The following is a 14499-nucleotide window of genomic DNA, read 5'->3' as shown; positions in this document are numbered from 1 at the left end:
AAATATTCAAGTGTAAATCTATTGTCTGGGCATAATCCAAAGTTCTTTTAAACATCTATAAAGCTCCCTTGATTTCAGCAGGCAGTGGATGAAATTGGAGCAGATCATCAGTTATAGGATTGGATCTGTAGCAGTTACCATTTACTTCATATCCCTTTGGAAATCACACGTCAAGGAGAGGGGTGAGAGTGTAGGAAGATGAAGACTGGGTTTGTGATACTGGTGGGTGCTGGACAAGGTGTTAACACCCTGCAACTTGGTGCAGATGGCAGGAAGCAACCGATCTAGTATGTCCCAAGATTCCTACTTTCAGGTGCTCTAACAGTTTCCACACTTGAAACTTTGTTACCCAGGTTTCCTCCAAAAGCAGTTTCTTCTTGTCTGCGTATCAGAACAGAAGGAGTTCAGAATGCAAATGGTAAATAATCGCAGAGGGTGAAGCTACCCCTGTGTTTATCAGATACCTGTCACAAGGGATGGCAGCCAAGGGAAAATGCACGTGTAGGGAAAATGCACAAGGGAAAATGCATGGCAGTAGGTTGTACACAGGGAGCTTGTTTCCACTTGTTTTTACACTTGGATTCATCCTGGTGCTCGCACCAGTCCTGTGAGTAGGGACAAACCATCCATTAACCCGCAGTTAAGCAGGGGCTCTCACTGCAGGGCTGGCTGGCCATCACTGCTGCAGGGAGGGCTGCGGACAGACTTCTTTTTTCCTACCCTAGCTTGCCTGGCCTTGGGGACAGCATAGGCTAAACGACTTGGGCGATGCTCGCAGCAGTGCTGGACTGGGGGCAACCAGGACCCTCCCCTGAGAGCATTGCTTTGAGTGATCGCTCCTGCCAGGCAGCAAGTGGAAAAAATCCTGCAAGCTCTCATTTGGCCCACATGCTGGTTTATTTACCGTCTGGGAAAGGCTGCAGCCGTGGTAGGGGCACTGCCGCCCGGGGAAGGGAGCGAGCTGCCTGCGCCAGCCTGCGGCACAGCGGAGGATGCCTACAAGAAGCCAGCAGTGTTACTCCATGCAATGCACACTCCCTTTTCGAGGGGCTGACAGGCGGGCAGAGATACACCCACACCACATGATTCTTGAGCACTTTCCTGTTAGAAAGCCAGGGTAAAGCACAGGACACAGCCGACGCGGTGCACTCGGCCTGCGGGCAGGGCAGACTGCCTGATGAAGGCGGCAGGCGAGCAGAGGCCCGCCAACCACCGTGCCAACACTGCCTTTCACCCACAGCTCTTCCTTCCCGGGGGCAGCGGCTCCATCCCTTTCCCTTGGGGCTGATTTTTACTCCCCAGTTTAATTAGCGAAGGGGAGCATCAGGCCGGGGCCAGAGTTACCCCAACGCCCCGGCGGCGGCTGCGGCCGGGCCGAGGCCGCCGTTACCCGCCCGCCCTGAGGGGGCGGCGGTGCCGTTGCCGCGGTAACGAGGCGCGCTCCAACGGTCGGGGGTGGGGGGGAAGAGCCGCCTGGTGCGCATGCGCGGCGGCAGCCGTTGCCCGGCGACGCGGTCAGTGGTGGCGGCGGCGACGCCGCCGTGTGAGGGAGCGGCGGGTCGCGGCCGTGGGCTCCGTGGGTCTGCGGACACGCAGCCCGGCCGGAGGGCTCAGCGGCACCGGGGAGACGTCCGCGTGGGCTGGAAGGGAAAGCCTCCTTCCTGCCCGATAAAAAAACCCCAAACCTGACGTGCTGATATGTGCACCGTTCGTTACCCTGCAAAGAGGCGGGAAAAAGGGAGGGGTGATCCAAGAGGAGGCTGTGGGAGGATTAGCACTACTTATCCCAAGGAAAAAGCTGAAAAGAACTTGGAAAGAGCGCAAATTAGAATAAATTATCCTCGATTTGGTGTGGATTGTATCGTATGCTTTATCCCTGGTTTTCTAACAGGAGAGCACTAAGGAAATTAGATGGTCCGTGTGTGGATCTGCCTGTCAGCCCCAAGTCTTCTCAACGGCAGGACTGCACACTTGTAAACCCCAGTTCTGGGGCACATTGATTTTCGCTGGCCACTGCAGCGTGGATAAAATGGTCCTGGGCTCTTTGCATTGGTCGTATCGAAGGTTCCCAAAGTCTTTAAGGAATGAAGGGTGAAATCTGGGCTTGAAGCACATGTAAGAGTTGTTCAGCAACTGTCGCAATCCAACAACTCTAAGCAGGGAGTCTGAGAGCAGGCAGGTCTGTGCTTCAGAGACCTGTATGTCACTATCCCCTCCTTCACTATTTTTCCTGAGCTGGAGTAAATCAGAGGAAGGTACCAAGGCAGCGAGTGTTTTCCATCCAATGCTATAAAAGGTAAGGGAGAGATCCCACCAGATCTTTCCAGAGATTAGGTGAACCTGGTAGGTTTTTGTTGCAATGTGCTTTAACTTAGTGCCTTGCAGTTAAGCAGAGGAGGTACATGAGTGACAGCAATCATCAGGAAACAAGCCCTGTGACAGCCCTGACTTCAGGAAGGGGAGTGAATAGAGGGATTTGGGCTTTGATCAGGACAAAGGGAAGGATTGGGCCAGCTGACCAGAAATAGCCAGCTGCCCAAAATGCCAGACTCCTGAGGGGAGCAAGTTGTTGGTGAGCCCGCTGCCCACCTTGCCTGTGCCAAAGCCCTGGTTCTTGCTGCTGAGAATGTGTGGGAGGGGTATACTGTCGTTGCTGCCATGTGTTTCCCCTTCTTCCTCCATTCAGCACTCCATTCCACTTTTTCTTGTCTCCCCTTTTATCCTGATCTGTGTATAAATACAAGTGAAGCCTTGGCCCCAAGTCTTTAAGACTGGCAGTTAATTTCTTAGCTGCTTCTCTTTCATGAATTGTCATGGCTCTTGCAACACTGGCAAAGACCTTGCCTTTGAAGATCCACCCAAAGAAGTCCCTTCAGTGCCAGACAGCTCGGCGTCACATCCTGATTTCTCATTCACATACAGTCGAGACCCAGGCTGAGCTAAACTGGGAGGTGTGGTGAAACCTCAGAGATGAAATGTCTGCAGGGATAAGGTGTGGCAGGACTGTGCTGTCTACAGGGACTCGTACTTTACAGTTTATGTAAAGCCTATTCTGACTCGGTGGGAGTGGATAGTTCTGCAGTAGGTCAATATTGCACAAGCTACTTCCAGAGTGAGTTAGACCAAATGGCTGTCCAAAGGCAAATTTTGGTTGGAATAATGTGCGAAGGTCTGATTTTCAAGTTTCCACTGGCCATACAGTTCAAAGAGATTCTGGATTTTCAAATGTTTCTTAATCTCTAACTGTGTTCTAGTATTATATCTACATCTTCAAGCAAAAAGAAATTGCTTTCAATATATATAATACATTTGATTGATGCTTGTTTATTGTCTTTGGTCATCACCACTTGCCCACACCAAACTGTCACACATTCCTGTAACTGTGGGCAACAGTTTCCCATCCTGGTTCATCCCAAAGTCCTGGGAACAGGTTCACCACTGGTAAACACAGACCTGATTCCCCAACAACCAAATGGGGCTGTACCAACTGACAGTGGTATTTGATATTGATCTCAAATCTAAATCTTCATGATTCCATCTATCATATTTTACGTTAAGTTTTATAACATTTCTGTGTGCTATAAATACTTTGCAGGCTCTCTCATAGCTCTCTGCTTAAGACAGGAGTCCTGCCCTTAAAGGTGTACAGGCTTGGAAATAACTGATTCCACAAATGTTGTATTAGAGCAATAATTTATAGAAAACCTTTCATCCTGCCTGGCACATGGTGGTTTATATTCACTGCAGAGTTGACTCTCTGAGCCCTCCAAGTGTGATTCTCCTCTGAGAGGAGACCCAAACATACAGACTTTACACAAGAGACTCCTTGCATACTTAACACTACTATGCATTAAATAAATGCAGTCCCCTCTGTGGCAGAGGGCAGCAACCATCTCTGTCTTACCACATGACATATCAAGGGAAGGACAATTATAGTTAAGGATATAAAGCTTCCTTTTCTTCAAAAAAGTGCCACATGGAGCTTTCAGTTCATTCCATCTGAAAGAAGACCACGCAGGAATCATCACGGTCTTCATTGTATCTAAGTCAAAAGTGAAGGTCTGAAATGAACCTTCTCCATTGTGAATCTTTGGTTCCAGAAGTCTTAAATAGAAAGTGGAGAGCACTATACCCTATGGCCTTTCCAGACTCTAATACGAGGGCAGGAGAGAAGCTATGAGGTACTTGTGTATCTACACAGGCCTTTGGAATCATTCAGAGAGTTGATAGGGGAAATACTAAAACCACTGGAGAACAGCTGTGTATAGCACTGCAATTCATGGCTCAGTACTGCATAGTGCTAAGCACCCTCTTAAAGGCTGAGAATTCTTCACTCCCAATGTCTTTTCCGGCACTTGAAGACCTTCAAATCCTTCCAAGTTTGAAACGTCTTGTCATCTCTTCTGGGATTGGCAGCCCCTGTAAAATTCCACCTCTCAAAGCTTCCCTGCCTTACACATTAACCAGAAATGATTATTCCAGAAGAATGCACCAAGGCACAGCTTTTAGTCAAAATGAAGCAGACCACTTCTTGATGACTTACAGGTACTTTTTGTGTGTGTCTTGGAAAGGGCAGAGGTCCTTTCGGAGTTATGTGATTTAGCATTTACAGTGCCTCAGTTAAGCAAAGAATATGACTTGGAAGTGTTTTCAGAGGAAGAGCTGGATGGCTCTGAAGAAGATACTCTGTATTTTCCTGCAAAACAAAGCATAGTGGTTAGACATAAGGACAGATAGCCTGGAACATATTGGCACTGCAAAGTAAGGACAGTTAGACCTGTCCTGATGACCCAGGTGGCTTTGACTTGGTCTGCAGCCCTGATACTAGCTGAATTACAGCAATACCAGCAACCACAGAAGTCAATGTGTTTGACGACACAGCCAGGATATGTCAGCTTGAACTGACGATCATGCCATAGGGTAGTAATTTACTCACACAAATGGAGGGACTTAGTGGTCCTCCTTGAGCATGGGGATGCATCTAGAACACATGCTCTTGAGATGAATCCCAGCTCCCTCCCTCTTGTGTCCATGAGGCTCTAAACTAAGACCCAGGTGCACAGAGCCCGAGAGCAGAGTGTGGAAGAGAGTACTAATAATATGGGAGTTTCAGGTGGCAGTAGCATGGGAAGCAGTTGTGGGCAAGTCTTATTCTTGTGGTGGGAGCTTCTGTATCTGGCTAGTGTACTCATGTAAACTTCCTGTGGCAGAGTCAGAGACCAACTTCTTGTCCCATTATCTGACTAATAAACAGACTCTTAAAAAGCAGTCGCTTGCCTACATTAAACTCCTTCATATCCCACTTTGACCAAATGTCACCATCTTCTCTGAGCAATGGTTGGATGCAAAGATTACACATTTAGGAATGAAATTACTCATATTTTCAGCAATGCTTCTTGCAAAATAGAGTCATAACTGAAATGGTGACGTCCATAAAATGACAGCCCGAGAACCTTTGAAGAGATACAGCTCCAAGGTGGTGAAGAGTACATGAACAGTAAATGAACCGAGGAGCACTGTGTCATGATATCATTAAGCTCAAAACAAAGCTCAGTTAGTGGGTTTTAGAATTGGTGAAACATGCAACCCTTTAATACTTGTTTTAGTGTTAGACAATTATGCTGCTAGCATTATGCTACAATCATGAGCAATTATGCTAGTGATTCCAATAACTTATTACAGTTCCTCTGTATTAGAAGATTAAATACAATCTATGGATGGATGGATAGACAAATAGATCGATAGATATCAGGATACAGAGGCCCTGAGAGTGAGAACTCAGGCAAAACCTTCTCTGTGCTTCAGTAGGAGAGATCTATTGTCACGTACCTGTTTTCCCGCATAAGTTGTTAAAGGTTCTTGAAAATGGATAGCTCATAGCAAGCATTGGTGTCACCAGGATCAGGGAAGTTGACTGTAAGAGAGAAAATTGCATTTTGTCAAAAGCCTAGAACTTTTCTTTGTAGCCACATCGAGGGGAAAAAGAAAGGTTACAATGAAATGTTGTTCAGTAGTACAAGCAGGCAATCCACAGAGGGACAAGTTAGATGTTTGTGAGGCATCAAGTTCACCCATTTGCATGTTTATGATGGCAATGAAGGAGAACAACTTTAAAAGAAACTACAGGACACAAACAGCCTGTCTCTAACTGTTGGCCAGGGAAGGTGGCTTAGGCTCCAGAGTCTGTCATATCAGACAGTACAGAGTTCTGATCCCTTATCTGAGGGAGTATATCCATTAAGTTAGCCAGAAAAGCTAAGAGTTATATGCTTGGGGATGGTCGTTGAAGGCCAATAGCCTGAGGTAATCAGAGGCAAATTTAACTTGACACACTAGAGGGCATTGGAACACAACTCTCTACAGTCCAGATGGGAAGAAAGAAACTTTTTGCTGCTGAAATGAAGTTTCTTTTTCAGTTCTGGAGTGGTTTGAGAATTTAATGGGATTCCTCCAAAAGATGTGGTAAAAAAAAGTATGGAAAACACATCTTTTTTCTGTTCAGCCCTCTCTGTTCATTAGGTTGTACCCTGATGGGGGAAATTAGGCAGTTTTGTGCATTGTCACCTATATCACAAGGTGGTAGAGGAAGAAGGTCAATGAATCATATCTAAAAAGTTTGATCAAAGACTTTTTGATCAAAGACAATTCCCACTGCCTGGGGCAGCTTCCACAGTGTCAACTAGAGTTGGAAGTGTCTGGCCCAGGAGATTTTGTCTGAAAAGGAATTCAGAATTGGGGTCCAAGACTTAACAACTTGTTCTCTCTACTTTATTCTGCTGGATGTGTCGGTACAGGAGGGAATGAAGAAACTGACATGCTTAATGATAGTTGTATCAGTTATTCCTGCCTTCCTTCCAGTTTCCTGGGAAAAAGGAGTTTTTCCCACAGTCAGAATAGCATCACATCCAGCAGATGTCATTTTGAAGCCAGAAAGAAGGAATGGTGCTTTAAAAATGCATTAGGAAATGTTCCTAGACCTCGATTCCCAGGAGCAATCCTCCTGCAGAAAACACTGGAATACTTGGAGTACCAGTTAAAAAAATCCAGGTGGATGATTCTGGGCATCCTAAATGAAGAAATGTGAGGCAGAAACTGTATCTTTCCTGTCTTGTCCTGACACAAGATCTGAACGTGGCAGATGGTTGGAGCCCTTAAAACTTACAGCGCTGCTCTGCCTGGCTAATCACAGGCTGCCTCCTCCCCGGCCTTCAGCACATTGCTGGAGGGGACATGCAGGGAGGTCACTAATGGGTTCAATACTGGTTTAACATCTTCATTAATGATACAGAAGATGGGAAAAGTGCACCCTCACCAAGTCTCCAGATGATACCAAACTGGAAGGAGTGGCTGATTGATAGATCACATGAGTCTGCTGTCATTCAGAAGGACCTCAACAGGCTGGAGAAATGGGATGACAGGAATCTTATGAAGTTCAGCAAAGGGAAATGCAAACTCCTCCTGTCCCTGGGGAGGAACAACCCCATGCACCAGGACATGCTGGGGGCCGTCTGACTGGAAAGGAGTAAAGACAGAGCCAGACTTTTCTTCTTGGTGCCCAGTGAAAGGACAAGAGGTGCTGGGAACAAATAGAAATACAGAAAATCCCACTTAAGAAGAAACTTTTTCACTGTGAGGGTGGTCAGACACAGGAAAAGGCTGCACAGAGAGATTGTGGAGTCTCCATCCTTGGAGCTACTCAAAACCCAAGTGGACACAGCTCTGAGCTGTAGTTCACCATGCTCTGAGTGGGAGTGTGGTACTAGCTGATCTCTGGAGGTACTTTCCAACTTCAGCAATTCTATAATTCATATGGAAGCTGGAGTGATTTGAGCCAATGCTGTTCCGCTGAGCTGACAGTTCAGCCTTAATGGACTCCTTAATTTCTTTGAGGCTGTGTACCCATCTGTCTTAATTATGCTGGTTTTTAGGTCTGCTTCCCAGTTCTTTAGCAATACCTGTACAGGCTCTTCCGAATAAACCCCATTCAGATACCAATATAAAATTAAGCTTTATTGTCATATAAGAATGATGCTAGCATTTATCACCATTTTCTTTTTCACCCCAGGTGCCAGTGGTTAGATTCTGACGCCTGCAATCCCTTACCCATCCTGGCATGGCTTCTTTGGTAAGGGGTTATAAATGCAGAAGTGTAAGTTGAAACAAGCATTTCTGTGTTAGAATACGCAGGCAGGCACCCCAGATAGAGGTATTTTATTCCTGTTGGCCGAAACTTTTCTATATTCTGTGTCTGGGAATGTGGCCCCTCTTGTGCAGAAGTAGAGATGAACACACCTTTGGCATCAGCAGGAAGAGGCTAACAAACAACTCTGTAGCTGCAACATGTCTTCAACCAGCAGAGTTCTTTGTGAGGTGAAGATTAGTCCATAGCCTCAGCCCTTGGCCTCTCCTGGGGCTGTAAGACACGTCCTGGGTGACTGAGGCTATGACCCCCCGGTGTGGGCGGCCTGCTATATTCTGCTTTAGAGGTTTGTCAAGCCTCATTGTAAAAGCAGTTAATTCTGTGTTTTTACTCCTTTGTTCACACTGAGAGACCATTCCCCCAGCCTCTCTAATGGCTAGTGGGTGCTTAATGCCGTAAGCAGATTTGCACTTGGTTGGATCCAAGGACCCTCTAGCCCAGGCGCTTCTTATCCAACGTGGGCTATAGCAGAGGCCCTAGGGAAGAGTTTTACAAAAGTGAAGTAAGTACGTAGCAGCGGATCTTCAGAATGTTCTTTCCACTTCTGGCTGTCAGAGGCACAGGGACTTCTGGAGGCAAAGACAAGACCTTGGTGTTTAATAGCCCTTAACGGCCTATTAAGCTTACACAAAATGAGGTAAACTGTAAGAAAACCTAGGAGAGTGTCCAACGTCTGTAACGTCCAGGAGCGAGGAGGTCTAAATCTCCTTTGCTTGCTTTGAATCTGCTGCTCATTGGGTAAAGTCTGGTCCTTAATTATCAGCCTGGGTGGCACACTTGCTCCATGGCCTCGTAGCAGCATCCATCACTTTTACATTCCCCATCAGTGGTTTAGGCTGAAGAGTCCTATGGCATTCTAGCACAGCAGTCATCCCACCTCTTCGGTACTTGTTCTGCTCTGCGTCTTTCCAGTTGGGCTCTATGTTTTTTGAACTTAATTAAGCCCATTTGTCCCCATGCCAGCATTTTCCTGTGGCTTAAATAGCTCTGCCTCCCTTTAGGCATTTTGGATGAAAGGCCTATGGTGCCATGAGATCTGTGGAGGTGAAGGATGCATGGAGAGAGGAACCAGGAGCTGCTAAAGATTAGAAGGTGTGAAGGGAGCAGATACGTGGCTGACACAAGAGAGTCTAGCTCCATGGCTGCCCAGTAGCTTATAGCAGCTGAGCCCTGTTTTACCCTTTTCAAACAGCCACGGAGCATTTTTTTTCAGAGTCTTGATCTCTGGAGCACAAATTGAAATGGAAGAAATTCCATTTAATCATAAGAAAACGCTTTTTTTTGTGCTGAAGGTGGCAAAACACCACAGCTTTTTGTTCAAGGAGTTAGTGGATTCTCCAACTTTAGAGATACTGAAAACCTGACGGGACAATGTCCTAAGCAACCTGCTCTAATTTACCTTGCTTTGAGCAGTAGGTTTGGACTTGATGATCTCGAGATGTTCTTTCCAACCTCAACTGTTCCATGATTCTGTCACATCTCTGTTTGGCAGGAACACTGCCTGTGTTTCTGTCCTAATTGTATTCCTCAGCAGTCATTTTCCTGAGACACTGTGCAAACTTTATTTTTTCTTTTAAAGATGGTAGTGGAACTGGTTTCCCCCTTTAATGTGAATGTCTATCCTGAGCAGAGGCATTTCCAGATGCCCATTCAAGCTGTGCTTCAATGCAGGGAGGAGTCCAAGAGTCACTGGGCCAGAGAATGTCTCTGCGGATGGAAGAGAAGCCTTCCAGGATTTCCTTAAGGATCCAGTCCCTGTTTGCAAAATTATTTCTTTTTTTCTAGGCACTAAATGTTTTGGGTTAAATGCAGGAATTTGCTGGGTATAGGACCCAAGTTTCTCCTCTTCTGAGAGTGTGTCCAGGCCGCTTGGTTCCAGAAACACATTCATTTATGTCTATCTTTTGCTCATTAAAATTTGAGTCTTTGCAACACATAGACATGATTTTGACAAAAGATTCATAATTCCTCCCATTTTTTGTTCCCAGCATAAGGTGGAGGCTAACCTGTCTCCTTGTCTCACAAGTTCAAGTTGCAGTATCTCCGTCCTTTCCTGCTTATAGCTGAAGGGCGTCTTCCCCAAGAAGTTCCCTTTGCATTTCTCTTAGGTTGTGAATAAATAATAGTGCCACTGAAATTTTCTCATTTCTAACTTAAAGTTTCAGTTACATTTTCTGGTTTATTTCTTGTGGAATTTAGAGCAAATGTCCACCAACCTCCTTCTCATTTTTTACCAATTATAGGTGAAATAATGAACTTCTTAGAAAAAGGAGTGTATTCATATTTATGTTGTTAGTGTCTTGTCTTTCTCTGGCTAGTTCTAATAAATAATTCAGAATATAAAGTGCATTTGACTTAAAAGACACTTGGAGAATGTTAGACTATTCAGCAGTAACTGAAATACATTCTTAGGTCAAGGTTCTAACCTTTGTTTGCTGCGAACTCCATTTGGACATTGAATTCCTCTTCAGCAGGGCTTCTTGTATCTATTTGTTAAAAAAAAAAAAAATCAATCAGTAAATACAGCAATTATGCTTAAATTCCAACAGTATTTTCACGTAATATAAGAAATAGTTTGAATTCTTACCTTCTTGTCCCAGAGAGTCCCAAACACCAAAATGAATAATCCCTAGGAGACAGATAATTACATGCAGTTTGATGACACCAACCTTTTCATTGCAGTACCTCATAATTATCTCAAACATTGTCCATGTTGACTATTTAAACTCTGAACTCTTTGATAGAGGGCATTTTTCTAACTGCATCTCACATAATGGACTGCTGATGTGGTAGGAGTTCTCCAGGCCTGGCCTATTCAAACTGTGTGTATATCTGGTCTACAAAAGTGACACAGATAGTTTGCTAGCACTAAACATATTTGGAAGAAGGCACCTTTGTGTATGGAAGGCATGCCCTGCCTATGCTCCCCAGATAAGCTAGCAGGTTCACAATGTAAAAGGCAAGTGAATTTGGTCTGAAGCATACAATTCTGATGCCATTCTTAAGAGACAGAGTAGACCTAACTGTCCTTAAGAAATCCCGTTGTATTGGGATCCTACTGGCCACCTAAATATGTTGTTTTAAAAATCATACTGACTGAAAACTCTCAATCATGTGTATTTTGGTCAATTCCTCTCTTTATTATTAGTACTGCTCAGCTGTTCTTGGTGACTTTCATGTTGTTTATACTCCCTCATTACTTGAACCCACAAGAGCATAATATGATGCTTCCAGATACACTGTAAATGAAACCAGACATGCTGAAGCTTGCCCACCTGAACGTAATAGGGCTATTTTCCCTATCTTCAGGAATGAAGTACTTCCTAAAGCTACTGGCAAAGTTGGAAGTTATCTTTATGTCATCTTTATCTATAAGGCACACCTGTTAAGGCAGCTGAGAATATGAAATACTGCTGAAATCCTGGAACGGGTTTCCCAAAGAGCCCTTTGGGAATAAGGATGTGTAAGGCAAACCTGAGCTTTCCCAAGCTGTTTTTATTCCCCTCCAAGCACAGCACTGCAAGAATATCACTACATGTTAAATGGTCACAGAGGAACCAAACCTTACACGTGTGTAACTCACCTGCAAAGCATTGAGCAGAGCAAAGAGGATGTGGAAAGCTCGATGACTGTTTTTGATGATGGTAGCAAGGCCAAATCCCCAGGTGAGGCCTAACAGTGGTGTCAAGATGGCCACACTTTTGCCAATTTGAAACAAAGAGTTCCTCTCCTGCCTGTTTGTCCTATCCCCAATAGTTGGCCTCAGTATTTTTATTATAACAACTGCGGTGATGAACAAATTCATGGCCACAATGATCAGGGCAGGTATGACGAAGGCCAAGAGAGCTTTGCTGTCCTTCCAGTTGAGCCAGCAGACATCCTTTCTGGTGTAATTGTTCCTTGGCAGTGTGACAGCGATAGTGATGACTGCAATGACAAAGGGGCACCCATATCCCAGACAGAATGCCAGTGCTTTCTGAGCGGTCTTGCTTGTGTTATGTAAGATGAAGACCAGTCTGTAGAAGAGAATGAGGCCCAGGCTGAGCATCCAGAAGAAGACACACAGGTAGAATAAATGGATGAAGAAAGTGGCCACAGAACAGATACCTCTGCTCATCTGTTGGTTTTGGTCATTGATGGAGGCAGTGACAATGAACCAGATGTCAGCAATCAGGAGTGATGTAGCTATGTTGAGCATACAGACGTGGCGCATATAGGAGGTTGTGTTGTTTGTCACGTATTTCCAGACTAAGGATTCAATTATAATGCAGGCCACCAAACTCAAGATTGAAATGGCCAGGCCAATGTAGGTAATATAATCTTCAAAGATTACCTGGGGGGATTGATCAGGTGACATCAGAATGGAGAATGATGTCAAGTGGTTGCAGGAGCAAATGACATAATCTTCTACCTCTGTGGGTATGCAACCATGAGTATTCCAGCCCCCCCCATGTTTGTTAAGTGTGAAGTTCCAAAAGACACACTGGGGCATCTTTAGAGACAAGTTTTTCTTTGCAAAGTTCATTTCAATATCAAACTTCTGGCTTCTGTTGCTGCTCACAGTTGTTGTTATCAGTAAGCCGTTCACATACTCGGGCTCATTCCGGGGCAAAATATGTCCAAGTTTTGAGTACATCACACTGACAATGGTTGAATTCTGAGTTAGAGTCTGAATTTCAGTTTCACGAATAAGCACATCAACTGTGAGGTTTTCTGTACTGCGGAATTTCTTATTATACTCTGTGTTGCTATTTTCTGTGACAACTATACCTTGTAGCTGAAGGGTGTTTGCAGAGACAGGAGGAATGGTATTATTAACTGGTTGGAGGTGCAGGGAAAAATTTTCTACCGAATGCAGTAACAAAGAACTTTTGAGTATCTCCTCTTTATTCAGGTCTTCCCAAGCTTCAGTTGTGGAATCCGCAACAATAAAGTCCACTGTGGAGAGGAAATTCTGGAACAACAACAGAATAATGCTGTTACTGAAATCCCATACAAATCATTGTTGTTTCTGATGGTAATTTCTGCGTGGTCCTAGAATTGTCTTTTGAAAAAGCCCAGCATTTTCTTATTTTGCTCAATCCATGTAAAATCTTCAGTTGTTAACCCTCTGCATGCTCTGTTTTCAAGTTAAGGTTTCCAAAAGTGGAGCTGCATGGCTTTTTTTTACATATTACTTAGTATTTTTTCTTCTCCAGCCTTCTTTCCCTTCTTTCTCAGCCTTCGTGCTATCTTTGATTTCTCACTCTCTCTCATGTAGGGTTCTCCAGCTACAAATCATCAAGTCTCTTTGCACTTTTCTGCTCAGAAGAGCAGTGCTTTTCCTCTGTACCTCACAATCAAGGTTTACAAGTATTTCTAAGATATGTTTTGCCATTCATTTGTTGTAACATCTAATTGATTTTCCTTGCTTGATCCCTATCCTTATTTCAACCCTTTTTTCTATTTCTGCTCCTAGTCCTAGAATCACAGAATGGTTTTGACCTTTAAAGGTCATCTAGTCCAAACCCCTGCAATAAGCAGGGACATCCAACCTGACCCTGAACACTTCCAGCGATGGCGCATCCACAACTTCTCTGGACAACCTGTTCCAGTGTCTCACCACCCTCATCATAAAGAATTTCTTCCTTATGTCCAATCTAAATCTACCCTCTTTCAGTTAAAAACTCTTGCTCCTTGTCCTGTCGCTGCAGGTCCTGGTAAAAAAGTCTTTGTCTTTCTTACAAGCCCACTTTAAGTACTGAAAGGCCACAATAAGGTCTCCCCAGAGCCTTCTCTTCTCCAGGCTGAACAACCCCACCTCTCTCAGCCTTTCCTCGTAAGAGAGGTGTTCCAGCCCTCTTCACCATTTTTGTGGCCCTCCTCTGGACCCACTCTAACAGGTCCATGTCTGTCTTGCGCTGGGGACTCCAAAGCTGGGCGCAGTACTCCAGCTGGGGTCTCACAAAAGCAGAGTAGAGTGGGAGAATCACCTCCCTCAACCTGCTGGCCCTGCTTCTTGTTCTGCAGCTCAGGATACGATTGGCTTTCTTGGCTGCAAGCGCATATTGCTGGCTCATGTCCAATTTTTCATCCATCATTCTTTGTCCTTTCCTCTAACTTAGAATGCTAGAGACATTTATGGGTCCCTAGAAGATTTCTATTTGCTAAGCATACAGCAGTCTCTCTTTCATGCATAGCTCCTTGTCTTCATCATTTTGACTTTTCATAAACTCTTCTGTATCTTTACTGTCATTTCATCTTTGCTGTCATTTCATCTCATTCCCTTAATACTTTCCTGTTCCTGACCCTAACTGTGA

The 14499-nt window shown here is 44.8% G+C and overlaps 1 protein-coding gene across 1 annotated transcript in view; it reads right to left on the bottom strand.

Moving 5' to 3' along the window:
• Window positions 1-3325: 3325 nt before the first annotated feature.
• Window positions 3326-14499, bottom strand: part of ADGRF5 (adhesion G protein-coupled receptor F5) — a 29465-nt gene continuing 18291 nt past the window's right edge. The window contains 5 exon segments of the mRNA XM_050894095.1: window positions 3326-4696; window positions 5830-5914; window positions 10627-10686; window positions 10788-10829; window positions 11784-13154. Coding sequence (XP_050750052.1) covers window positions 4617-4696; window positions 5830-5914; window positions 10627-10686; window positions 10788-10829; window positions 11784-13154 — 1638 coding nt within the window. The 3' untranslated portion in view covers window positions 3326-4616.

This window comes from Gymnogyps californianus, chromosome 3 (genome assembly GCF_018139145.2).
Source record: "Gymnogyps californianus isolate 813 chromosome 3, ASM1813914v2, whole genome shotgun sequence".
In the NCBI taxonomy this organism is placed as follows: domain Eukaryota; kingdom Metazoa; phylum Chordata; class Aves; order Accipitriformes; family Cathartidae; genus Gymnogyps; species Gymnogyps californianus.
This window is presented reverse-complemented; position numbering and strand designations above follow the sequence as displayed.